Source organism: Syngnathus typhle, linkage group LG6 (genome assembly GCF_033458585.1).
Source record: "Syngnathus typhle isolate RoL2023-S1 ecotype Sweden linkage group LG6, RoL_Styp_1.0, whole genome shotgun sequence".
Taxonomy (NCBI): Eukaryota; Metazoa; Chordata; class Actinopteri; order Syngnathiformes; family Syngnathidae; genus Syngnathus; species Syngnathus typhle.
The window spans coordinates 5,049,448-5,075,678 of record NC_083743.1 but is presented as its reverse complement, the minus strand read 5'-3'; the positions used below and the strand labels follow the sequence as shown (position 1 = coordinate 5,075,678).

Here is a 26,231-nt window from a genome sequence, read left to right as displayed (position 1 = left end):
ATGTTGCAGCACTCAAAATGTTGTCATCGGCTTTTCCAGACATTTCGTCATGCGCGTGCGCAAACGTCACCATCCGGTTGCGCGGGTAAAGGGAGAGCTTTATCTTCTCAAGTTAACTACTAAACACATTGTTAACCCACCCACCTGGGAGACCATTATATATCGATTAAACTTTATTAATAGAGCACTTCGGCGTTCCTTCATTCGTCCGTCCGAGCGGGAGTTGTGCGGCCTGACACGGCTTAGCTTTAGAGCTAACGGCTAACTGGGATTGTTTGGGACCAGGAGCAAATTTAAGAGTCGTCCAATAAAGCTACTGAGAGGACACAACTCAAGAGGTAATACTAGTTAGAAGTAACTTTTCTGTTAAAGTGTTTTGTTGTCTACCTGGAGTTGTGACACCAGAACGGTTATTGTCAAAGGGAAGCAGCTTAGCTTTGACACGTTTGTACTACATGCACTGTTGTGCATAAGTGATCTGTGCTGGAATGTTTGCAGGAAAGTTGATTTGCAGTCAACCCTCGATGTTCGCGGATGTTGGGACCAAGACCCGCAGCGAAAATCAAGAGATTCGGTATTGAATATTACAATATCTCAAAGTGAGTAATAGCTGGAGCTGTTGTGGAAACGTCACCGCATTGTCGTTTGCCTCCACTGGCCACATAGCACCAGGAGCAAGAAGGACAGAAGAAGATCATGCCAGATTCAGACGCCGAGGTGCCAGACCCAACCAAGTCGAGTGGTAAGGGGAAGGGCAAGGGGAAGAGAGAGGAGCCGCTGTCCCTGGACGACTGTTTGTGTCCAGTGTGTTTGGATTTGTTTCTTGAGCCGGTGACGCTTCCTTGCATGCACACCTTCTGCAAGGTGAGTATTCTCACACGCTTCGTTTACACCCACCATCAATTTAAACCTTTAAGAAAAGGAGGCATTTAACATGCATTGTGTGTTTTTGTGGTCAGGCTTGCTTCTTGGAATCCGTGGACAAGAACGCGTTGTGCTGTCCCATGTGCAGGAAGCGTGTGTCCTCATGGGTTCGGCTGAACAACAGGAACAAGACTCTGGTCAACCAGCAGTTGTGGACACAGATCCAGCTCAGCTTCCCGCAGCGCTGCCAACGACGCCTCGGCGGGCAGGATGCCGTCAATGATGACGACTTGACGGGTACCACCACGGCATCCCATAATGTTCCATACCACTTTTTTCCAGACCGATGCCGTTACGAGTTTTAAGTAGACACCTTGTCTTTTTTGTGTGTGTCTGTCCGTGTTTGTATGTGTGTGTTAGTTTTTTCCCCCAGAACAAGTCAGCCTGGTGAGCTGAGACAAGAATATCAGGAGCAGATCAACAAAGTAAGTAAGCTAAACATCAGCTGTCCCGTTTTTTTTAAAAATTTATTTATTACGTAGAGTTCTTACCCCACAGAAATGACATCAATCTACTATTTTACAAAGGCCTCCGACGCAAGGTCCCTCTCAACTTGTGTCGTTGTTGTCAGTTGTCTGAGGAGAAGCGCGAGCTAGAAGAGGAGGAGCAGCGTGCCAGCGAGGAGTACATCCACAAACTCCTGGCCGAGGAGGAGGAGATCCTTCAGGAAGAGCGGAAGAGGAGCACGGAAGATGAGCAGCTGGCCAAGGTGCTCAACAAAGAGCTGGTCAGTCACGGCATCGTCTCTACTCTTCTACAATTGCGGGGGGGGGGGGGTAAACACGTTGACTGATGTTGACTTCTCTTGTTGTAGAACACCGCTCCCGTCTCCCCTGACAACCGTCATTGTGCTCACATCACTCCGGCCAAGAAGAAAGTCAACACGGCGGGATACATTGAAAAGTCAGTTGTGTAATGAAGCCGTGGGATACAATATGGCCGTCTTAAACCATTTTATCCTCTGAATATTTTTAGGTTCTTGTGTCGACTTCCGTCCAAGTCCAGCCCGTCAGAGTGCAGCTCGACCTCCACTTTGATTTCTAACAAGGTCCGTCACAAGTTCTTGAGTTCTTGTTTGAAATCACCAAAGCCGAACAGACTACTTGCTGACAAAAGATCATTGGTTGACATTTTCCAGGAGAATATTCGTCTCTCCCATGGGCAGCATCTCCCTCAAGCGGACCTATACAGGACTCAGCTGGACCAACCGGAACCACCTTGTCCCGGCCCGGCTTCGTCCCTGGAGGCGCGACACTGCCGAATCCGTCACGCTGACGCAGGAACGTCGAAGAGGAAGAGCTCTGAACCTGCCGACGAAGAGGAGGCAAAGCGAGCACGCCTCCATTTGCCCTCGTCATCTTTTTCGGCTCCGCCCCTAGAGGACGCTTTGGTGTTACAAGCGGAACTGGAAGCCCAGCTGGAGCGGCGCCGTCAGCAGGAGGAGGCTGACCGGCAGATGGCACTGCTCCTGCAAGAGAAGCTCGACCAAGAGGAGAGGCAGCAGCAAACTGACCGCAGAAAAGGCACAATAGACGCGTATCTGCTCAGGCGGGTAGGCCCCGACACCCACAGGAGAAACTCCAGGACTAGTACAACCTCCCCCTTATCACTGTCTACCTCGTCGTCGTCATCGTCGTCGTCCTCTTCCTCCTCAGAAGTGTCCACCTCCTCCTCTCAAAATGATAGCAGCAGACAGTCCAACCTCACTGACATGTTTTCGGACCTGGGCAGCTGAAGCCCCTCAAAAGGAGACCCTCAACCGAGTCTGGGGTCCTGTGTGGCCCTCACCCCACAATGGGATCTAAAAGCTGCTGAAAGAGACCGATTTGAGCCTTAATAAAGCAAACCCACGTGTTTTTGCAGTGCGGCATTCGCAAGTTCACCTCTTAGAGGGGAAGCTGAGCCATGTTTAAAAAGAAAATATTGTTTTGTCACCAATTTATGGCATTTACAGTGAACCCCAACATATTCAGTTTGGCACTTGCAAATATGCATTGCCACATTTTTGGGGAGGAACCTATCTAATGTTGACTGAAAAACTTATTTGCTATTTTTGTGTTCAGACCAAAAATATGCCCAATGTCACTTCGCTATGTTTGCTTGTGACATCACTTCCTGGTTTGGACGCTGCTACTATAGATTTGTAATTAAAGAGTTGTTGAAAAGTCTTTGTTTTATTTATGCATTCATTTATTCATTCATTCCTTCTGCGTGGTTTTTAACTAGACGACGCCAGGCCACGTTGTGTCACACTGGTCTCGCGAGATTTCAAGCATACGTATAAACGTCACACTTGTAGCAGCATCTAGTGGCAAACGTCGCACGTCGTCGACCCAATTCGCCTTGGCGCTTTCTGGACCCAACAAGTTCGGTTTTATAAGTCCGGCTTTCTCACGCACAGCCCGGCTGGCTGATTAAGCTTCTCCACGGGATAAATACATGAACGGGATTTGTTCTGTCCACGTAAGCTAAGCTAAGGTTTAGCCACGAGAGCTTTTAGGTTGTTGACGTCTTCGTTTGTGCAAACGCGCCATGGTTTTGCTAAAGAACCTCCGACCTCCTACCGAAGGAATTCGGCTGCAGCAGGCCGACACGGCGGCCGTCTTGGACGGACACAAGCTGGGCAACGGGACGCTCTATGTCACCGAAACGTAAGTCGGCGGAGCATTCAGAATGCTATTGCTAATGCTATTTTCACCAACTTGTTTCATCGTGTGTCTGTTTCAAAGTGATGATAAAATAATTGTATTGGTGTTCGAAACAATTTGTGTGTTTATTCTGATTTATATTGAAGACATAAATGTGAGCTTTACTCACACGCTAGCAGCAACCAGAACTTCCGGTCAAATCTAGCATCGGAAACTTTGTAAAATAAAAGCATATAAAAGTTTGAATTGAGACTGAACGCTTGAGAACCAACCGCTTTACTTGGGTTGATATTAAAAATGCTTTTAGATTTAGAGTCATAACATTTCGTTGTTGTTTTTTTAATATAAAGTAACTAAAACTTCAAAATAAGTCAGAAAATTGACCAAAAGACAACATCTTAACAATTCAAATTGCGTTTTAATTTAACAAGACAAAACGTGTTGTATAAAATGTACACATTGTCAACTGTTTGCAGGCGTTTGTCGTGGTTTGATGGTGCGGGGTTGGGGTTCAGTCTGGAGTACCCTACCATCGGCCTGCACGCCATCTCCAGAGATGTCAGCGCTTACCCCCAAGAACATCTCTACGTCATGGTCAACGGAAAACTCAGCGGTCAGCACTTCTACACCGTTTGTCGTTAACGCTCTGTGCATTGCTTCTGGCTTGTTATGCAAAAATAAGATAATTTATTTGTCAAAGATGTGGAATAAATGCTAGTTGATAGAACTTGTATCGAGGATAAGGAATAAATGCTCATGTGGCTTTCCATATACTACCTTCCTACCAGAGGAGAATGAGGCCGAAATGGCAGAGAAGCCGGCAGAAGATGAGGATGACGGAGTGGGTAGTTCGGAAGATGAAGATGATGGTGGAGATGATGAGGAAGGAGGCATCACGGAGATTCGATTTGTGCCCGGTGACAAAGCAGTGTGTGAGTCCTGTTTTTCTTTTAAAAACGGCAATATTAAAATTGCCACGATATGTTATGTCCTTGTGTCAACACACTTGTACTTGTGGGTCTCCAGTGGACTCGATGTTTGCGGCAATGTGCGAGTGTCAGGCGCTGCATCCTGATCCTGAAGATGAGGATTCTGACAATGACTTTGAAGGAGAAGAGTACGACGTGGAGGAGGCCGGTAAGGCGCGCACGCAGGCATCCACGCTCATACACACACTAACTACCATGTCTTCCTTTATGTGTGTTTACAGAGGCCGGTAAGAGCATCCGTCACACACTCTGAGCTTGAACCCGTTTTTAACAGTGCGTCGCAATCCTTGGATCAGAGCACGGCCACGCCGACATCCCGACGTTCTACACGTGTGACGAGGGTCTGTCTTCACTGACTCAGGAGGGCCAAGCCACGCTTGAGAGGCTGGAGGGCATGTTGGCACAAAGCGTGGCACAGCGATACCACATGGGCGGTGTACGCACCGAGCAGGGAGACGGACGCTTTGAAGGTGGGACTCGAGTACCTTTGACTTTCCAGATGACATTGCCTCTGGAGTCACTCGTGGTTTGTTTTTACTGAACTGGTCCGTCAAGGTACTACTATTGAAGATGTTTTTTTTTTTTTTTTTACATATGTGTAGATGGCATGGAGGTGGATGGAGATGCTGATGCAGAAGCAGGACAGTTTGAGGATGCAGATGTTGACCACTGGTCGGTCTCACACATGCACACACACGTTGATAGAACTTGTACTAAATAGATTCTCCTGTGTGTAGATGGACCACGGGTGCATCGTGGCAGCTGCACTCCTTCAAGGCGTCCTGGGCACTTGCTGTTTGTCGCTGTTAGTCATCCCAAGTTGTGTTGTTGCTAACCAAAATAGTTCATTCCTCCCCAAGTTACTTTTTGTATGTAAACAAATGTAACAATGAGGCATCGTTTGTAGTCAATTCTCAATAAAAGATTACGTTTTCTAGAAATGTTTTTGTATTTTATTTACAAAATTTGTGCTGCATTCGTGGCTGCTGGGAAATCCAACCTTTCATCAGTTTGAATAGTATTAGAATTTGGGAATCATCATCATCGGTTTAAAGTTCGCTTTCCAGGCATACTGTAAACAAAAAAAATGGCTAACAAGTGCAATAAAAGAATATTTGTATAATGCAATTTTAACCACTTATTGTTATAAATAGCTACCCAGAAAATATTAATAACAGTTAATATGTTGATAATATTGTACTTTTTTAGTGGCCTCAAAAAGTTAGGATTAGAACATAATGCTTCAGGAACTACTATGAACAAATCCTAAAAGCTCTTCACACTTGAGATAAGAAACTTGTGTCTTTTAGTTTGTGCTCATGTTGATGCAGTTTCATCATTTCCTCTTGGTGACATGCTGAGGAGACGGCTGGCTGGATGTTGGGTCAAAAATCAACACGGATGCCAGCATGCCTGCAGGAACAAGTACAAGGTGAGAATGAGAAAGTAAGATTGTCTTCCACATCTTTCACGTGTCTCACCCATCAGGGGTCCCATCCAATAGACCATGCAGTATTCCGCCAACGAGTTTCCAATGCAGCCAAATTGAGTTGAGAAAGCCAATGCAGGATTGTACACTGCCCCAGTCATGCTACCACCTGCATGAACACACACACCAAACAGGACCAGGACAATGAGCTGTAAATTAATGGACATTAGGATCAACATACACCGGAACAAGCACACAGTAACTACACGATCACGTGCGTACTTGACATACCTGCGTAGACAACAGACGTGATGACAGCGGCTACGACATGAACTCGGTACTTCTCTTGTATCCTGCGGGTGTGAGCGTGCGCACTCTGGACGGCAAACGCGCACGCCATCTCTACGCACACGGCCTCCGGCAACGTCGCGCGAATGGCGCTCGCGCACTGGAAGTTTTTGAGCGCGTGGCGTGCGTGCATCCCGGATAGGCCCCGCCCCCAAAGCACCTGCACGAGAGGGCGCGAGGCGGCGGCGGCCAAGAACTGCCAGACGATGCCCAGCAGCGCGCGCGCTCCCGACGTCCTGCCGCGGTACGCGTGCTCGAGCACGGCGATGGGGTTACCAGTAGCACCGCGGAAAGTGAGCGCGTGCACCACGGCGGCCGCGTAAGTCAACGCCAGTGCGGCTCCGCCTCGGAGAGCACCCGTCTCGCCCAGGAGTCGAAGCTCATTTGTGCAGCAGCACAACTGGAAGGCGGACGCAAACTCCGCCGCGTACTCGCGCATGCTCGTTCTCGGGAGCAGGTGCCCGGAGATCCGGCGCGCGGCGTCGCTCAGGACGACGGCCGACGCCATCACCGCCAGAGACACCGCGACGTCCGCGGACATGCTGGGTGATCTGGCGGCTGGCCGTCACTGGTTTATTAGCGGGGCCTGCTGCTCCTCTATGCCAGGGAAGGGTGGGTGCAGCCCGGCACGAAGGAGCGTCAGTGTCGCAGGATCGGTCACATGGTGCGGAAGTGAGCAAGTCCTCCCTCGGCTCTTTGGGATGTTAATGGGGGGGCATACCCCTTTTTTTTTGGCCTCTAGATGTCGCTACGGTTCAGTCTTCAAGAGATGAGGGATGAATAGATGGACAGACAGACAGTAAATATTGCTACAGACTTCGAATCTGATTAAATGGAGTCAGCAACTAAATAATTGTTTGTCCTTTGTGTAGCAAAACACTGACTGCTTCCAATTGGATTGTTTTTTTTTTTTATCCGACAAAACAGGAAATAAATTAAAATGATCAACAAACAGTAACAAAACATTAACTATAACATAACTGTAAAATATAATTCATATGATTTTGGTTGTTAATGACGTGTCACGTGACCGCGTGGCATGAAATATTAAAATCACAGCAGGTGGATGACAGCCAGGAAGGCGTTGCCAGTTCATGCGCATGCCGCCGACGTAATTCCCCATTGTCCCTGAACGCACCACCTGCGCTCCCCTCCTTGCGATCCTGTGGAAACCTCGTGGTGTTTAAGGAACGTCCTCAATAACCAATCAGCAACGAGGAAGAGGACACAATGACCAGTAGCGTGGCCGCTCTGCCAAGAAGGAGGCGGGGAATCCATCGCCGGGGAGGCACCCCGGTGGCTAGCTAACAATAGGCCGGGAGAGGTTGCTCAGCTCGGCTTGGGGCAGCAGGACGAAGCAACACAGGTGGAGGAGTCACTTTAGGGGCGACTTCAGACGGCGTGGCACCGTCTTGGATCCATATTCCGTTCCTATTCCACTCCCTGCGCGTTTTGACCAGCCATCAGACAAAAGGTGAGTTTCATTTCTCTACTTTTTCATTCAACTTGTGATCGATGTTCTCACGAGATGAGGTGTGGCGGAGCAGCAGCACAAGAAGGGTTAAGAACACCAACTGAAACACAGCTTTTATCTTGCTTTCATAATGTTTTTTTTTTAATGCTTTTATTATTCTCATGGTTAAAACTATTATTAAGATGTGCTTGATGTGGTCATATCGGCTTTTATGTCAGATTGGCTGTGGTCACTTTGTGTTCAATAAATTAATTAAAAGATGACAAAGTGCCCGGAGAACACACGCTGAAGTTTTAATAGGTGCTGCAGAGACCTCAGTAAGAAGAAGGCATTGTTGTCTTAAATCAGTGTAAATGCAATTGGGATCGGATCTGGATTCAACTTGGTTTTATGTGGTGTTTTGACAGCTGGGTGGATACTACTACCAGTGAACTTCATGCGACTGAAAATGAATGAATGCATGAATGCATGCATGAAGTATTGTAAGGATAGTGAGGTAGAAGGACTAATAAATGGGTGGAGACATTGCCATGGTGGGAAGAACACCAGGTTGGTGTCGATCATAGGAAGACATTTCACACAAACAAGCAGCTAAATTAAGATGCTCTTCCTTGGTGCAGGTAACAAGTTGTTGTTTTAATCTGAAGCGAGTCAGTGTGTGTCTGCGCTGATGGATGGCGATGAACGTTCCTAGATGGTCACGTGGCTCCAGTTTCCGCACGCCTCAGCAGCAGTTGGCTCATTTGCATAATTGATCAATCAATGGATGACTTTATTAAGGAATGAAAGAATACATCTGTGGTGACTTGTCTTCACTTCTTGCATGGATGGAAACAAGTTTGCTAATGTCCATATCGACTTACCTTGTGTTTTTTGCAGTGGCAACAGTATGACAAATTTTCTTCTACTGTGGTTTAGTGGCTAATACCTGTTTTTGTTGGGCTGGGTGATTTGGCCTTAAAATAAAATCTCATTAAGGAATAGCTGGATTTTTGCTACCTGAAAGAATGTGACATCATGGTGAAGTGTGTTGATAAAAAGGATGGACGAGTGTGTTACTCCTCAGCCTTTTGCAGCTCTTTCCAGCTCTTGTGTGTCTGACGTGTGCAGTGAAGCAGCGCTAACGTCGTCATCTATAAATACTCCATCACACAGGAAGTCTCTCCTGAGCTTGTCCCTGAAAAGAATTTAAAACGACGTTTAGGACCGCCGGCAAAATTAAGAAGAAGAGTATTCTCGTGAGAATCTAGGTTAAGAGACTAGCAGTTGTCTTCTGCAGTCTTGAAATGCTTTGAAGTGCTCGTACTGCCACCTAAAGGACTGGAGTGGAACATGATAGACTCGGTCAGCTCTGTTAACCTTTTTGTTTGTCATTCGGCTAGTTAGTTGTCAATTAGTTGGCCAGTAGGTTAGTCAGTCAATTACTTGGTCAAGCTGTTGGTCTGTAAGTCAGTCACAAAGTTAGTCGGTTAGTTATATTAGTAAGTCTGACCCCTTCGCCGTTAGGCTACTTCATTAGTCAGTTGATTGGGTAGTCGGTTAGCTGGTTCGTCTGTCACCCAGTCAATTGGTTAGTTATTCAACTAGTCTGTCAGTCCGTCGATTAAGTTTTTAAGTCATTTGAGCAGTTAGTTATTTGGTTTTAAGTTTTTAAGTCATTTGAGCAGTTAGTTATTTGGTTTGTTTGTCAGTTAAATGACCTGTAAGTCAACCAGCTAGTTAGTCACCTGGTCAAGTTAGTTAGTTAGACCAACGTGTATTTTTTTTTCTTGTTGCTTTGACATCTTCTTTAGCCACAGCTACAGTGACCCCCAAGTCCCCTCCTTGCCCACATTCCAGCCAAATTGATTTGTTCGCACCTTGGTAGCAAACGACGGCGACGTGTCACACATTTTACGTGTCCTTCATGTGCACACACACACTAACACTTTTGTGTGTCTGTGACGCTTAGCATGCGGTACGATTAGCAAAAGCTTCAGAAAAGCCGACTGTCACTGCGAGTTTGAATGTGTGTGTATTTGACATAAGTGATCAAGACACTCAGACACACACACAAACACACGCGTAGACGAAAAGTAGATTCACAGGTGGCGAAATGCAGCATTAGCCTGCTGTAATAAGAGCTTAGCTACATTTAATCGCGACTGTGTGTGTTTGTGTGTGTGTGTCTTTATGTGCATGTTTATTGTATCGATGATGTGTGAACGTGTGCACAGCTGCCAGCATTTTGTTCACGTTTGTGTTTTTCTTTGAGTTGAAAGTGCGTCCCCACACTGCTTACACTAACAACATGAGTGTGAACCTGCAGGGCTTCATTTACAAAACACAATCAAGTTGGAACTTAGCCGCTGGTGAGTTTTTCAGTCCGTTAGAACTTTTTAGGTCAATGCTGGCCGTATCAAAGCGACATCTTTGATTTTTGGGGGATTTTGTTTTACCTTGTGACAAGCTAGTTCCCTCCCATCATGCACTAGCGTGGCCTCCATTATTGATGAGGTTGCCACGGCAACCACCCTGACAGCTGTGTGTGTAATAATGAATGTGAGGGAGTCTTTAAAAAGCTTAACAATGTCTTAAAAGGAAGGCGGGAGGGGGCGGGCAAGGTTCAGCTACACTGAAAAATATGTGAGAAAGGGAGAGCGGTCTCAATCGGCGCCACTTTCTCTTTTTTTTTTCTTATCATTCCAAAAGGCAGCGTCAATCCCCTCATAGCTTTTTGAGTCATCGTCCAAGAACCAGGAAGTCACCCGATGACTAAGTAAACACCAACGGGACATTTTGAAAGTTTCACTACACAAAGCAGAGGTCGATTAGCATGTCTTTGTTGTCGTTAGCCGCGAACTGGAGCATGAATGTGATTTTAGTGGAGTGTGACAGCGAGTCACAATCACAATCCATCAGTATGTCGCCCCGGCTCTTCTATGTTGGTTTTAAAACCTCCACCCTGGCCAACACCCTGCGTTAACTGTTGCGAACCAATACTAACCTCTATTTTGAGCTGTAACTATTAGCTTTAAATGATTAGTTTCGACTACCTTATACTGTATTTGTGGGTCCAGCTTGTTTTATTAGCTTGTAATTACAACCTCAATGTCACCTTCTATTTTCTACTTGTTGGTGTAGCTTCTTTTCCTGCCAGTGACTTCTACATTTGGCTACGCTTTCCATTTGCTTGTTTTATTTCCCCCTCGCCACTAGCTTCTACTTATGGCCTTGATAGCAACTGTAGCATCTACTTGTTGCCATGATTGTTACTTTGTGTAAATTTAGCGTCACTATAGCAACGACTAACTTTGTAACCTTTGGGCAATGCCTATAGTATGTTAGTATGAAATACAACCTTTGAGTTTATTAATATTCCCATGTAGTTGTGTAATGTTTACTTAGTAAAAGATGCTGCTCTGGTTTGGGCGTGTCCATCACATATTAACCCTGATATGAAACAGACGCAGTGCATTATTATTATGATGATGTCATACTTTTTTTCCAATTTTAACTGAGCACAACACACACATGCATAGACACGCGCACGGACGCACAAAACCATCTGTCATGCACCCGTCTATATTGCATTTAAAGACCAGCTGTGACTACAGTGTGTGTGATATGTTAAGTGCCTGAGTTTGGTGTTAGGTGTGTGTATTTGCGTGTGTGTGTGCATTTTTTTTGGTCCTTTTTATTTACCATAATAGTTTTATTTTCAAGTCTTTACTCTTTCCTTGCTACTTTGTCATTGTCTAATTGATGACCGCATACACTCGCACATAGTTAGAGGTTGTGGTTGCCGTGGTGATGTTGTTGTTGTTGTTGGGCGGGGCGTCATGCATCCTTGCAGGCAAAGAGCTCTTCTTGGCTGTTACTCCGTGATGTGTCCTTCCAGGAAGTTATAAAAAAGTGTGTGAGTGTGTGTGTGTGCGTGTGTGTTTGTGTGCGGATGACCACATCACAGCTTACTGTCCACAGTGATGAAGACTTTGGTTTGTTGGACCATTTCACTTGTGACTTCCCATTTCTCTTTCTTCTTCTGCCATCTTTGGAGCATTCAGTTTTTGAGGCTAGTTTGACTTAGCAAGCCAAAGTTTAGAGCCCAAGATGCAGGAAGTCAGAAATTGAGAAGAACAAACACAGCTTTGTAAGGATGAACAAGAAGGTGTGTTCTTTTGCAACACAATACAAAATACACACGCACACGCAAACAGAAGCTAGCAGGGAGGTGCTGACGGGGTGTCTCATTTCAGACACTGCCGTCAGGTGCACACAGTATCATGTGGCGTTTGCTCCCCAAAAAACAAAATAACACTTGTGTGTGCCAGACAACAATCAAGTGACAGACTAAATAAAACATTACTCGTTTCCCGTTGAACTTTGCACCTACCTGAATGTTCATTTCAAAGTACAGTCGCAATAAAATCTTGGTTATGTTATGGAACCTCGCCAAGTGGCAAAGTTTGCAAGAGTGGAGAGCGCGGGTTGGTTAACATGTCAGGATGAAGATCTGGATAGCAGATTTTTTCGCCCATGAAAGCTGCCTTCACTGTACGCATTATATTTGTGTGTGCAAAATGGCAACAGTCGGAAGAGGACTCACCTGTATCAAGTTACGTTCTATTGTGTGAGTTCCTCCAAAAGCTGAGACCATATACGCTAGCTTTACACCTGTGTGTGTTCAAGATCAACAAAAATCAGGGTCGCTTCCTCGCAAACGTTTGAACGTCTAACGGCCGTCAACAAAGCGCACTTTGTGGCCGGGTGTGACTGTCAGCGAGTCTTCCGATCGAGTTTCAGTGCATGTGAGTAAAGTTTCTTGGATTGGTTGTTGTCTGGGTCACACAACTGTCATATTGTCTTTTGGAGGGGAAATGCCACATGACAATGTTTGTATATGTATATATGTGTGGCACGTGACTCACCTCGTGACATCACAGAGTGACATCACACAAGGGTTGTGTCAAAAGATGTCCGAGGTGCTTGTGCGCTACACTTGCGGTTTGGTTCTCGTGGCGCTCGTGTCTCGTTTCAGGTAAGATCTTTATCTTGCATTTTATTTATTTATTTGGGAGCAAACTTTTTTTTTTTAATCTTTTAAATCTCAGGCCTTGTAGGTAATTATTTTATTTCTTGAAATTCAAATGGCATCATTCATTTGAATACCTTTTTGGGAAATTAAACATCTTTACATGATACATTTAATTAATCTGGTGTGAAACAAAAATGAGTTTAATTGTGTAGAATTAAATCCCCTTTTATGCTAATTGTTTTATTCAGTGTAGCAAGATGTGTGTATGCAGGCTAACGTTGAATCCAGATCCGATCCAGATTACACAGCAGTTTAAATCTGTGTGAGCGTCAAATGTTTCTCGTCATGTATTAATAATGAATTTCCCTTCATGGACAGTAAAGTGTGAAAATGAATTAATGAGACATGGAAAACGACTGTAGCATAGTGTGAAAATTATTAAAAATTTATTTTTTGATTCAGTCGAATCAATGTTTAACATTGGTGTGAAATCTTACCTAAGGAACAGAAAATGTGCGACAACGGGGAGGTGGAGGACAAGCCGCCGGCCCCGCCCATGAGGAACACCAGCACGATGATTGGCCCGTGCGGCAAAGACCCCGTCCCCGTCAATCACGGCTCCAAACCGCTGCCCCCCAACCCTGAGGACAAGAAGAAGAAAGACCGATCCATTCGCTTCATCCTGACGGGCGGCGGTGACAAGAGTGAGCACCAAAAAAAATCATGCATTGCAGAATTACGTGCCTTTTCCTGCTCTGGCTTCTGATTGGCTAAACCCATCTCGCAGTTATGGACGCCTGGGCAAATGTTTTCTTATAACCGCCATGACACAGAACAAATGTTTGTGTTTCAGCGTACAAAAAGAAAGAGCGGCCCGAGATTTCTCTCCCATCTGATTTCGAACACACCATCCATGTCGGATTTGACGCCGTCACGGGCGAGTTTACCGTAAGTGTGCGTCCAAAATGTGTGTGTGTGTTGGTCTCACACCAGTGAACTTTTTTTTTTGTTGCTTTGAATAATCCCGTCAGACAAAGAGGCCTTGTTTCGTTTCAATCTTGATCCGCCTCACTGACCTCTTTTGGCTACTGGGCGCGTGTATATTTAGTTTTTTTTGTATTTGTTTTAGTCAAGTCACGCCGGCTGAATCATTTAAGCAGAAAAAGAAGTCAAGTGTAAACTTTCATGTGCTGACCCAGTCTGAGGGCGAGGTTGCGCGACCCATTTCTGCCATTGCAAATGGAGCATCTTCTCTGTCTGTGTAGGGCATGCCCGAGCAGTGGGCCCGCCTCCTGCAGACGTCCAACATCACCAAACTGGAGCAAAAGAAGAATCCTCAGGTATAGATCATAGCAGCATTGGCAAATAGAACCCGCCTGCCTATCAACTTCCATGACTGCCATGTTCTTCCAGGCTGTGCTTGACGTTCTCAAGTTCTACGACTCCAAGGAAACCAGCAACAGCCAGAAATACATGAGCTTCACAGGTACACACACACACACACACACACACAGCTCTCCTGGCCAAATGTAACTTCCTTTTTCCCCCCCTACACAGACAAAAGCGCAGATGTCTTCGCATCGTCCACCACAACGGTAAGTCTCTCTTGGAAAGCGTTGGCTTGTATTGGATTTGTTGATGAGATGCTGACAAGGTGACAATGAAGGCGAGGACAGAAAGTGATGAGCAAGACTTTTTCAGATTTATTTACTTTGCTGCTTTTCTCTGCAACGTGAATCAGCACATTTGAGCTTTCTTGCCTATGCAGCTTGGAAACGAGCCCAGCAACCATTCTAGCATCCTTGTCTCCTTGCATCCTTGTTTCCTACTGTCCTAGTATCCTGTCACATTAGTTTTGAGAAAATACTGAAAAGTAACATGATGAAGAAAGCATTCGGCCAAACAGGAAGTGACGTCACGGATGATTTCCTGTCCTCGTTTGTCCCAGATCTCCAAGAGCGTCTCGGAGATGCCCGCCATCGCCACCGTGTCGGAGGATGAAGACGAGGACGAAGCCGAACCGCCGCCCGTCATCGCCCCACGGCCGGAACACACCAAATCGGTAAGAGGGCGCGCTAATGTACAAATGCACGCACGCACATAGTTGCTCTCAGACATGTTGGCGGTTGACAGGCTGCTGCTATGGTGCCCTAAAGCGTCTGTCTCCATGGTGATGACTTTATTAGTCCTGATTGGAACACGCACCCCCACACACACAAACGTTCAATGCTGATTTAAATTGTGGCGGATTATTTCCCCATCATTGGACTGTTGCTCATATTGTTTAAACAAACACACACAATTGTGCAATCCAAAATATGAAAAAGTAATCTTGAATTGAATGTTGTCAGATTTACACCCGCTCCGTCATCGAGCCCCTTCCGCCTCCTCCCACCAAAGACGCCGCCACCTCCCCCATCGTGGTGCCAACCTCCTCCGCGACGTCCTCCACAGCCGTCACCCCGCCCGGTTGCTCTGCCACGGAAGGCGCCCCGGCTCCCAGTAGCCCGCCGGGGGCCGCCCCTGCGCCGGGGCCCTCCTTGCCCCGCCCTCAGGACAAAGGACGCAAGAAGAAGATGTCGGATGAAGAGATCTTGGAGAAGCTCAGTAAGTTTCAAGGGTCATCAAAAACGGTCAATTTACATTGGAATGTTTGGGTTTTAAAATGTAGAAAAGAATAGAAATTACGTTGATACATGTACTGTATTTCCCTAAACTGCACACGCCTGTGAAGATGTTCTCAGGCCGCCCTCTGCTGGTAAGATGAGGATACTGTCTGTCAGTCTAATTGACTGGGCCCCGCTCACTGTCCCCGCCCCTTTTGTCCAATCCTCTCATCTGATTGGCTGTTCTTCCGGGGGTTTGTCCAAAACTTTCCCAGTGTGGTTACCTCGCAGAACAAAGCTTTCCTACTTCTACTATTTCTATTTTTTTTTTTTTTTAATATTTTACTTTTGTTTCTATTCTATTGCTTTTCATATTTTATTTACTATTTTATTTCTAGTCTTTTCCAATTCTTGGATACATTTGACTTTATTTCCAGTTGTTTTCACTTTGACGCCTAATTTTGACTTGAATTTCTGATCTATTTAGCTAATATTTACATTTTAATTTCTATTCCAATATGATTTTGAATTTTATTTAATCCCTTTCTGTTTTATTACTGTGGGGGGCATTTTCTTATCCCTCCATATTGTTTGTGACCTCTCTTTCTGTTCTTCTCTTCACGTCAGTCAGCATGCAGCTGAGTCTCACAAATGAACAAAGATGATAGACACATGATATCAGTGTTCTATCGTCTTAATTCAACCTCAATAGAGAATTTATCACTTCAGTATTTCCGTGTGTGTATCACACAGGGACCATTGTGAGTGTCGGAGACCCGAAAAAGAAATACACTCGCTTTGAGAAGATTGGACAAGGGTGAGTAGAAATAGATTTTGTTGATGTTTGGAAAGTAGCAAAAGTGACATTTAATTGTTGTTTTGTGGCGCCAGCGCATCCGGCACGGTTTATACGGCCATCGACATCGCCACTGGACAAGAGGTTGGTTAATTATTTGGTTTATCTGGTGAATTTGTTTGCTAATTTTGTTTTACCTTCTTTACAAATGATTGACACGTGATGTTTTTGTGCATCAGGTGGCCATCAAGCAGATGAATCTGCAACAGCAGCCTAAGAAAGAACTCATCATCAATGAGATCCTGGTCATGAGGGAAAACAAGAACCCCAATATCGTCAACTACCTGGACAGGTCAGATGACCTTTTGGCATTGCCGAACTAAACACGTGCTTCATGTCATCTGTTATCTGTCGCCATAGTTACCTGGTTGGTGACGAGCTGTGGGTAGTGATGGAGTACCTGGCCGGCGGCTCTTTGACTGATGTGGTCACAGAGACTTGCATGGATGAAGCTCAGATAGCAGCCGTGTGCAGAGAGGTAAAAAATAAATAAAAATGCAGGGAGTACTTGTAGAATTGTGACGGCCTTTGTCGCCCCCTAGTGTCTGCAAGCGTTGGAGTTCCTCCACTCCAACCAAGTCATCCACAGAGACATCAAGAGTGACAACATCCTGCTCGGGATGGACGGATCCGTCAAGCTCAGTCAGTGGTCGACTTTTGAAGAAAAAAAAATAAAATCTTATTAGCATTATTGCATGTTTTCGGGTGTGCAGTCTTGCTGGTTGTTGTTGCTAATTTTAACCAGAAGGAGGCACTCTGGTGCTATTTAAACATCTTTTACAGCTTCCCATAGTTTTTTGAAGTGAACATTTTCAACTTTCGTTTAAATTTGTTGCCCCCTTCCCTTTTTTGTTGTTGTTTTCAGCCGACTTCGGCTTCTGCGCTCAGATCACTCCAGAGCAGAGCAAACGGAGCACCATGGTGGGCACGCCCTACTGGATGGCTCCGGAGGTGGTGACCCGCAAAGCATATGGCCCTAAAGTGGACATCTGGTCCCTTGGCATCATGGCCATCGAAATGGTGGAGGGCGAGCCGCCATACCTCAATGAAAACCCGCTCAGGGTAAGATACATATTTTCCAGAAAAATGTCATCGTACAAGAATAGTTTTCTTTTTTGTAGTATTTAACTTTCCATCACCACCAGGTGTCACTGTAGTTAAAAATGTGTTGTCATGTGGTGGTCCAGGCACTCTATCTGATCGCCACCAATGGGACGCCGGAGTTACAGAACCCCGAGAAACTGTCAGCCACCTTCAGGGACTTCCTGAATCGATGTCTAGAGATGGACGTGGAGAAGAGAGGCTCGGCCAAAGAATTGCTGCAGGTACCAGGAAAAAAAAAGAAAAAGCACTACTCAACTCACTCCAGGTTGCCACAAGAAATATAAAACAAATCCAAATCTGCATTATAGTACAGGCATTTATTATTTTTGGGGGTAAAATCAAGTCTCTTCCTTTCCTGCTCAGCACCAGTTCCTGAAGATGGCCAAACCTCTCTCTAGCCTGACCCCGCTCATCGTGGCCGCTAAGGAGGCGGCCAAGAACAACCGCTAACTTGCGCCTGCCAACCCTCCTTCTTCTTTTTCTCCTCCTCTTGCTCTTCTTGCTTGACACTGGACTCTCAGAGGCGGCAGGGACCAAGCCAATGATGTCATTGGTGTGATCAGTGATGTCATCAGCAAAGAGAAGGACTCAATTCACTGTTTTCTATATGTGTGCTTGCGTGTGTATCGTCTGCTATCTGAATGTCTTGTTTTTATTTGATCTTTTTTAAATCAGTATGTGTGTGTGTGTGGGAGAAACGGTAATGCTGGAATATCAAGTGATTGTAGCATCGACACGGCTTAGCTTAGCTTTGCGTAGCTACGTCCGTGGTCCAATCGGCACTGTGAGTTAGAGACGATGATTAATAATAATAGTGAAAATAATAACTACAACACAGGTTCTCAAACTGGGGGTCACAAGCCACAGCTAGGGACTCTTATTTGGAAGTATCGCCTGCCAATAACTTGAACAAACTGGTCCGATAAGTTGTTCCCAAATTGAAAATGTAATATCTTCAATTATTATTGAAAGCTAGCCGGTGATTAGGTATCATCAAGCGCCGTCAGTTATGCGGAGAAACAACGTGCATGTTTTTGTTTCGATTTTCTACTTCTCGGTACGATAGAAAAGTGATGATGACTCCTCCCTAAGAACGCTGGTGTACAAATGAAGAAATAAACCATTATGAGTCAATTTAGTCTTTGGATTTCTACCTTGAAAATATACCACATGGCTGCGAGGTATACATACAACCCATAAAAATTGAACGCTATGAAATGAATTATATCATGTTTTTATAATCAACTCATTTCTATACTAGTTTATTCATCTTACGATAAGACAATATTTCTGTTTGTAACAAACACAAGGGATTCTTTCATCCTTTATGTATATATTCACTTTAAACCTAGAAATAAGTAAACGCTTCTGGTGAGTGTCTCTCCCTTGAGGATTATGCATCCAAAATCTTATGACTAATTATTCAAGTAGGCTGCTTGCGGTTCATGTTACACAATCAGAGGGTGTGACCTTTTTTGTTTTGTTTCTTAATTATCTCTTGGGGTTTTTTTTTGTTCTCACGCTACCCTGCGTTTCTGTCTGCTTGAACTTGAAGTGCGTATACAAAGCACCTATCGAGCCTTCTGTATGTTGCAGTGCACCCCTCTTATCCCCCCCCCACCTTTTTTTTTTTCTCATTACGTTGCATAACAGCCACCACCGCAGAGGAAGAGCACTGCAGAGAGATGAATAACACATACACACGCACACACACACAAAATCACTTTAACACACGCAAGGCACGAAGACGCGCAAACGAGCAAAACATGCATGTTCATTCATTTACATACTGGAAAAACAATTTCACGTGAAAAGCTGGGGGGGGGGGGGGTGCACAAATATGTTGTGTATAATGAAACATGTTTTGACATTGACATAAAACGTCAACCTCATGAAAATTGATAAGGAAATGACTCACTTGAGTTATTGCATTTGATGGGAACGCCGCGCCTCCCATCATGGCCGCCAAGTGGGCACATCGCTGAGCCAACCCGGGAACTGGTCGGATGACATTTTGGTTTAGATCGCACCGCACTTTTTATGCAGATGGAATACGATGTGAGTGGGGACGAACTGCAAACGTTGCCTTCATAGAACTATCGGAAATGAGTGTCTGCACTGAGGTTACCATGGAAATACTGCTCGCGATTTCATTACGCGCTCAGAACGTATAGCTTGTGCCCGACGTAACGACGCGAAGCTTTGTCATGACCAATTATACGCCTACTCATTTGAAAATGCGTCATATTGTTAAATATGTTTTTTGCATCACCGCAATAACACATACCAGAGGTTCCTAAATTCTCCTCCTGAAGGTAAGTGATAATGGTACGAATTATTTCAAACGGATATTGTTTCCAAACCTGATTTAATTTTTATATATAGCACATTTCCCCCCCAATTTGTTGTTAAGGTGGAACGCACCCCGAATCTCATATTGTTTATATATATTGTGTTCAATAGTAAAAAAAAAAAAAAGTTTTTCTTCACCATCATCTCAAGGTGGCAGTATCCGCGCGCCCTCTCTCGACGCGCACGGGCACTCGGCCACTGCGGCGGCGGCGCGCTTGGAGCTCATCGAGATACCACAGCAGCATCAGGCGGTGGTGCATTTCGGTAAGGATGATTTATTTTGCTGAAATTTAGAATTGTGCTCGGTGATTGTCATTTGTTGAGATTAGAACGTCGAACACACCGGTTAACGTTGTGCAGGGTAAATAAACGGTTGTGCGGCAAAAATGACGACTGTTCATATACTTTACTGTTTAGCTAACTGCGTGAATCTCTGCTGATTTTACGTCATCTAATTGTTAGCGCTCACGAAACAGCAAGAAATTGATTTATTTAGGCAAATATAAAAAGTGCATATTCTGAAATGTATTTGCGCATAATATTGCATCAAGTTTAAATAGAAATATGCAATGAATTGCCAGCTTAAATCAAAATTATTTCTGTCTCGTCTTTTTTTTTTTTTTTTTTGTCGGTCTACTCATGACACCAAATTTGATGTTTAGTAAATCTGTCTTTGGTAGCAGATTTTTGTTTTTATCCATATCCACTGGCGTCAGATGCTGCATTTTCAAAGCAGGCATTTCAAAGAGCCCATCAGACTTAAAGAAAATTTATATCAAAATATATCAAACTGGAAATTATATCAACCTTCCCTGTGTCTTTTTTTTGTTCTTGGCTTTGAGATGTTTTTGTGGGTCTGATCATAGTTCATTTCATGTTACTCAGCAAAACAGTCGGTCAGTTTCTGATCTTGTTTATACATACCGTTTTTTTCCGTGTATAGTGCGCCCCCATGTATAGTACGCACCCCTAAAAATGGCATGCTGATGCTGGAAAAAAGCTTGTACCCATGTATAATACGCACCCAATTTTTATGAATTTTTAAAAAAAAAAAAATTAATTTTATTTATTTATTTATTATTTTTTTTTTAAGTCCCAATGATCGTCACACACGCAGGGAGTTAACGTATTGATTTTGAATTACAATCACTTAATGTTTCTCTCACACAGCGTAGCTACAGAAATTAACAGCAATGCAAACAAACACACACACACACACACACAAACACAGAGGACCATTGTATCATGCGTCCTGTCTCCTACTAGCGTCCACACAATCGAATGTATTTCAATTTTGAGCTCCTATACGCGTATTGGTTGTATTTTATGACTGAGGAAAATGTCTAATTTGGACTTTTTGTTCTCATCCGCCTGAGAGGGAATTCTTTGCAGACCTCATTGAGTTTTATCACGTTCATCACCATATATATTTTTTAAAAACTCCTGCCGATCTTTATTCATCCATCTGCTACTCTGTCGTCTCCTCCCTCCTTCCAGCAGTAAAAACGTGATGTAACGGTTGCCGTAGCAACGTGCAAAGACTCCACTTGAATCAGCTTAGGGACTTTCCACTTTCGGAAAATATGACGCTGGTAACTTGTTTCCTCAGGTGAAGATTGCAAAGTGAAGATCATTTGGAGTCTGTGGGGCATCGTCGTCGTCGTGTGATGCTGGCCGACGGCTGAGGGTGTCCCGCCACCGTTTCGAAGCTGGGGAAGCTCAAGGTGGTGCGGCGGCAGTTGCTGCAAAGGTAGCCCGTTGTCAAGCTCGCTTGGGTCCACTCGTGTGCGCCCCCCCCCCCCAACGTGTTGGGTCTGTTTTCAGGTATGAACACCAGCCCTTTGTCTCCTGCCTGGCCGGCTTGTACGGTTGCCAATGGCGACGATACCAGAGAGCTCGAGTCCAGCCGGGAGAGTGCTGCTGCAGCAAGGTATAGATAGACACACCCAATATTAATTTTCACGATTAAAAAAGATTGTTTATTCCATATTAAATCAATTTGTTGATTTCAAAATGATTTGACTAGAATTTCTTTTCAGTAAATTAAATACAATTCCAATTTAAATTGAGGTTTGTTTTTTTTTGTATTCCAGGTGGAGTGCAGCAGTTTCGGCCTCCTGATCCTCACTTTCTTGGTGAGCTTTGTGTTCCTATATTTTTGGATCGAAGCCCAAAATGACTACAATGACTTTGACTGGTGAGTTCTCAGCATGACACACAAACCATATTCGTCCTCCAAAAAGATTTAATTTTGCCTTCCCATCATAGGTTCAACTTTAGCATTTTTGGCTTCTGGTTCCCGTGGTCGCTGGTTTTGCTTGTGGTGGTTGCTACGCTCTTCACGTACATGGCGCTCCTGCTGGTATGCATGATATGCTCACAAAAATATTCCAAATGGATCGTACCAAAAAACATTTTTAATTTATATTTTATTTGTCTAAATAACAATAATGTGAGATGTATAAATATCTCTTAGGTGTTGGCCGTGTGTCTTCTGTCTGAGAGCCAACGGTTGTACCTTCACTGGAGCCACAAGGTAGATTATTTAAAAAAAAGTTATTTTATTCATCAAATATATTTTGTATTAACTGATAAATTGGTGACCACTCAGTGTGTTTTCTTGTGTCAGACTGGCATCATGGTGACTTTGGCTTTCTACATGCTTGCCATGGTCATCGTGTCCCACCTGTGGAGCAATGAATGGACCACGCTGCTGCTTTCGCTTCAGGTTGACAAGAATTAAAAAAAAAAAAAAAAAGACTTATCAGTGGCTCATTGTGTTATCCGTCATCAGGTCACGGCACCTGTGCTCCATGTCGCTGCCGTTTTTGTCATGTTGACCATCTCCTGGCCCGTCGCTTTACATTTCTTCCGCATGAACAAGAGAGGTATGCTGTCATACTGGTCTGTGGTCTTATAAATAGCTTTTTAACATCCGCATGAACAAGAGAGGTATGCTGTCATACTGGTCTGTGGTCTTATAAATAGCTTTTTAACATCAAATCATCAATTTTATAGAGCTTCAAATGCTTCCTGGTTCCTCTTGTGGCATAACGTGGTACTACACCAAAGTCGGGCAATCTAAATTTCTCATGTTTGTTTTTAACATACTTGGTGGTTTTCACACTTTGGATGATATCTTTATAAGTCTGCATTTTATAATTGAAACAAAAATCTTCCCCGGCAGTGCGTCAGGTTGCTGTTCTTGGCCTCTACCTGTCCGGTCTGTTCTCTCTCTACCTGGTCCCGTTGGGAATGTACTCGCCGTGCATTAGAGAGGAGGCCACGCTGGGAGCCGCCCCGACGCTCATCGGACACAGAGGGGCGCCCATGGTGAGACGGCCGAGGCACGGCCAAGGTACGAAGGGTCAGGAGTGATTCTGGTGGTTCTTTTGGGTCAGCTGGCTCCAGAGAACACGCTCATGTCCTTTGAGAAGGCGGTGGAGGCTGGGGGAGACGGACTGGAGACTGATGTGACCATTAGGTACTACGCTTTTTCACTTTTAGGCCAAACGATGCAGGATTGGGGTCAGCTTATGTTCTCTCTGGCTGCTAAAATTAACGGCAAAGCCTCGCGGGTGGCGATTGAGCGGATATGGCGTGCCCTGATGCTAGCGTGTTGCCCAGGTCGCTAAGTTGATTAGCGGCGCGCTAATCCATTTAGCCCTCTCTCGCGCCAGCAACTCCTGGCGGGTTAGCTCACCGCATCACGGCCGGAATACGAAACAGGATTATTAGCACGGCGCAGGCCTCGGTGTTGCTTTACAGTGGCGAGTGCCCCAAATGAGTTTTTTGAGTTAGCTCGAGTCAAGTGGAAAGACAATTTGAAAAAGCTAGTCTTGTAATTGTATTCTTTATGTATTTGTATGCTAATTTGATGACACTCCTCATCTTACGCCATTATAGTTCCTCGGCACCCAAATGGCGTCAAAGCACTACTTTTGTCTAACCGAAGTTCCTCGGCACAAGTCAATGTGATTGCACTCTGCAGCCATGACGGCGTTCCCTTCCTGATGCACGACTTGACCCTGAGGAGAACCACCAACGTCGCCGATGTTTTCCCAAACAGAACGCACTTGGAAGCCTCCATGTTCACCTGGGCTGAGCTTCAGCAGCTGAACGCTGGCGAATGGTTCTTATCTGTAAGAAAAACATGCACACAAAAAAATCTATCAATAAAATCTGATTTGTAGCACGAGAATCCGATTCTGAAGGATTTTCTTTTTTCTCTTTGTTACAGAAGGACCCATTTGGCAGCGCGTCTTCCCTGAGCGAGGCAGACCGCAAGCAGGCGAAGAACCAATCAATTCCCTTGTTGGCCGACTTCCTGGACGTGGCGTCGCGCAGCGGCCGCCGCGTTCTTTTTGACCTGCACACGCCGCCGTCTGGACACCCTTATGAAAATTCGTACACCAACGTCACCCTGCAGGTGGTGTTGGCCCATATCAACTCTTCTCAGGTTAGCATCCAGTCGCAAATGGCGTTAGCGTTGTTGCTAAAGGAAAATAAATGTAATAAATAATTCATATAAATTAATTGATATATAATAAATAGAAAATAATATAAATAATATGAATAAATAAAAATCTATTAATAATAGTAAAAAGCAAACCAAAAAAAGAGGTAACAAGTAGACTTTTTTTTTTAATCTGATATTAAAAATGATTTTCCTTCATGGCATGTATTTTTCCTGTTTGTGCAGGTGCTTTGGCTTTCATCCCAGGACCGGCATCTGGTACACGCCGCTGCCCCCGATCTGGTGCAAACGTCAGCAGAGCGCCTCCCCATTCAGAAGCTGATGAACGAGCACATCGCCACTCTCAATCTGCACTACAGCAAGATGTCACGACAACAGATCAGGTACGTGCCAACGACAAAACCGCATTAGCCGGAGAGCCCGCTAACACCTCTATGCCTCTCTTGACGCGTCCGCAGCAAGTACGGCTCAGCGAATATCAGCACCAACTTGTTTGTGATCAGCCAGCCGTGGCTCTACACGCTGGCTTGGTGTGCCGGAGCGCAGTCGGTTACCACCAACTCCATACACATCTTGGCCAAAATCCGCAAGCCCCTCTTTCTCATGGTGAACACTTCGCACAACATCGCACAACATACATTTGGTCTGCGGTGAGAATCTTCACATTTGTCTCCTTCCAGACTCCTGAGGAATACAACATGATTTGGATTCTGACCGATGTCATTTCTGCAGTTCTGGTCGTCTCCGTTTTCATTTTCCATTGGTGCGTACATAACAAGACGAAAATTCAACTTAGTTAGATGTTGTGGCTGAGTGATGTTGAGTCATGAACATGGATTCTTGTGTATGTGTGCCATGAATATGTATTTAGCATCATTTTTATGAAGACAAAATACCACAAATAAATGTGTGTGTGTGTGTGTGCTAAAGGTGGCGAGAGAGAGGTCTGCCCTACTTGTCTGGCAGTCGTCAGGCGCACGAAAATGGACCATACAGCAAATTCAGGACAGGTATGACGACGTTCACCATGCTGTCTTTGTGACTGTTCTGAATTTATTTTTAATTACAATTAGCAGAATTAAAAAAAAAAAACGAGATCCCTGCATGCTCCTATGTCCATGTGTCTAAATGTGTTTGCTGTATGTGTTGTACGTTAGACTCCTTGGAGCCCTTCTGCAGTCGCTGGAGTCCTTTCCACTCTGACTCCCCTAGCGGATCCCTCATCTCCCTCCCCTTGGTCTTCAACCCATCGCACCCCGCATGAGCCCCCCCCCAGCATGTTGTATGCTTCCTCGTCACTTCATTTATGCCGGGCATCTTCAGATAGACATCCATGATTGCTATCAGACTATGTTGCTGACCTCTCTTGAACTTTTCCAGAGCTGAGCGACGTCTGGTCCATCTCCAGTGTCAATGCCGCGCAGGACCAGCCCACGACGCCGGCGCACTTTCATCTGCCCACCATCGTCGAGGAGTGACAACTTCGCTTAGCATGAACTTTCGTCTACATTCGTCAGCTGCTTCTTGTCTTCTGGACGGGATGGACTCAAAGCTGATGGAGAAGACGAAATTATTATTGTTTTCTCCTCAATTTGTACAGGTACCAGTTGCGTTAGACCAAGAACTTTGAACTGGTGGGATTTAATGGACGCTGCTCGATGGACTGACAAAGTGAATGTACAACTGGAGGCGCCTCAAGGTAGCTAATTAGTTCATATTGATCCACAAAGTGAATGTAGGCCATGTTTGGAACGGGAATGCCCCGTTTTGTGCCAATATAGTAAAACTGACGTCATTTTATGAGTTTTTTGGGGGTGCTGTAATGAAAAAAAAGCCTGACCCAACAAAGATTCTAAAGTGACTTCGAGGAAATGACGCCAACTGTAAAGCAATAATGTATTTCAACATTTGAGTGGAACTTCAGCGACTCTGAATGTGTTGGTCAAGTCGGAGATTTTATTTTTCCTCTCGTCATTTCCACAAAATAAAAACAGTTAACAAGTCAGC

General features: G+C 44.9%; 5 protein-coding genes and 1 long non-coding RNA gene across 11 annotated transcripts; 4 read left to right on the top strand and 2 right to left on the bottom strand.

Moving 5' to 3' along the window:
- Positions 1-38: 38 nt before the first annotated feature.
- Positions 39-3,092, top strand: rnf168 (ring finger protein 168). Of its 3 annotated transcripts, none has more exons than XM_061281521.1 (9): positions 39-338; positions 499-574; positions 667-742; positions 1,013-1,161; positions 1,234-1,349; positions 1,496-1,651; positions 1,739-1,827; positions 1,900-1,972; positions 2,063-3,092. In XM_061281521.1, exons 2-9 carry the CDS (start codon positions 535-537, stop codon positions 2,657-2,659), a joined length of 1,296 nt encoding a protein of 431 aa, XP_061137505.1. In that variant the 5' UTR covers positions 39-338; positions 499-534; the 3' UTR covers positions 2,660-3,092. The 3 variants fall into 3 exon arrangements, with proteins under 3 accessions (XP_061137505.1, XP_061137504.1, XP_061137503.1); XM_061281520.1 differs by having other exon boundaries at positions 667-864; positions 960-1,161; positions 1,285-1,349; XM_061281519.1 differs by having other exon boundaries at positions 667-864; positions 960-1,161.
- A 101-nt stretch (positions 3,093-3,193) lies between these two features.
- clns1a (chloride channel, nucleotide-sensitive, 1A) lies at positions 3,194-5,502 on the top strand. Its single transcript, XM_061281550.1, has 7 exons — positions 3,194-3,575; positions 4,049-4,185; positions 4,361-4,504; positions 4,599-4,709; positions 4,783-5,031; positions 5,164-5,233; positions 5,299-5,502. The coding sequence occupies exons 1-5, from the start codon at positions 3,457-3,459 to the stop codon at positions 4,812-4,814; spliced, it is 543 nt and encodes a 180-aa protein (XP_061137534.1). The 5' UTR covers positions 3,194-3,456; the 3' UTR covers positions 4,815-5,031; positions 5,164-5,233; positions 5,299-5,502.
- LOC133155891 (aquaporin-11-like) lies at positions 5,500-7,018 on the bottom strand. 2 transcript variants are annotated; one of them, XM_061281546.1, is made up of 3 exons: positions 6,282-7,012; positions 6,043-6,159; positions 5,500-5,974 (listed from the first exon to the last, which is right to left on the bottom strand). In XM_061281546.1, the coding sequence occupies exons 1-3, from the start codon at positions 6,877-6,879 to the stop codon at positions 5,898-5,900; spliced, it is 792 nt and encodes a 263-aa protein (XP_061137530.1). In that variant the 5' UTR covers positions 6,880-7,012; the 3' UTR covers positions 5,500-5,897. The 2 variants fall into 2 exon arrangements, 1 of the variants encoding a protein (XP_061137530.1); XR_009714740.1 differs by having other exon boundaries at positions 5,942-5,974; positions 6,043-6,199; positions 6,282-7,018.
- Positions 7,019-7,637: 619 nt separating this feature from the next.
- Positions 7,638-18,529, top strand: pak1 (p21 protein (Cdc42/Rac)-activated kinase 1). 3 transcript variants are annotated; one of them, XM_061281511.1, is made up of 16 exons: positions 7,638-7,812; positions 13,332-13,533; positions 13,683-13,777; positions 14,095-14,169; positions 14,243-14,315; positions 14,387-14,424; positions 14,778-14,891; positions 15,181-15,436; positions 16,189-16,252; positions 16,327-16,375; positions 16,471-16,583; positions 16,652-16,769; positions 16,834-16,933; positions 17,157-17,353; positions 17,479-17,616; positions 17,759-18,529. In XM_061281511.1, exons 2-16 carry the CDS (start codon positions 13,341-13,343, stop codon positions 17,843-17,845), a joined length of 1,710 nt encoding a protein of 569 aa, XP_061137495.1. In that variant the 5' UTR covers positions 7,638-7,812; positions 13,332-13,340; the 3' UTR covers positions 17,846-18,529. The 3 variants fall into 3 exon arrangements, with proteins under 3 accessions (XP_061137495.1, XP_061137496.1, XP_061137497.1); XM_061281512.1 differs by lacking the exon at positions 7,638-7,812 and adding an exon at positions 11,283-12,602; XM_061281513.1 differs by lacking the exon at positions 7,638-7,812 and adding an exon at positions 12,619-12,832.
- LOC133155900 (uncharacterized) lies at positions 14,510-19,672 on the bottom strand. Its single transcript, XR_009714743.1, has 2 exons — positions 19,314-19,672; positions 14,510-16,945 (listed from the first exon to the last, which is right to left on the bottom strand). It is a non-coding gene; the product is annotated as an uncharacterized LOC133155900 (long non-coding RNA).
- A 1,658-nt stretch (positions 19,673-21,330) lies between these two features.
- Positions 21,331-26,229, top strand: gdpd4a (glycerophosphodiester phosphodiesterase domain containing 4a). The gene is made up of 18 exons (XM_061280558.1): positions 21,331-21,339; positions 21,457-21,497; positions 21,572-21,677; positions 21,841-21,944; positions 22,016-22,109; positions 22,224-22,283; positions 22,377-22,475; positions 22,542-22,635; positions 22,935-23,080; positions 23,149-23,231; positions 23,739-23,889; positions 23,988-24,206; positions 24,450-24,607; positions 24,683-24,830; positions 24,905-24,987; positions 25,155-25,234; positions 25,382-25,506; positions 25,605-26,229. The coding sequence occupies exons 1-17, from the start codon at positions 21,331-21,333 to the stop codon at positions 25,486-25,488; spliced, it is 1,782 nt and encodes a 593-aa protein (XP_061136542.1). The 3' UTR covers positions 25,489-25,506; positions 25,605-26,229.
- The last annotated feature ends 2 nt before the right edge of the window (positions 26,230-26,231 follow it).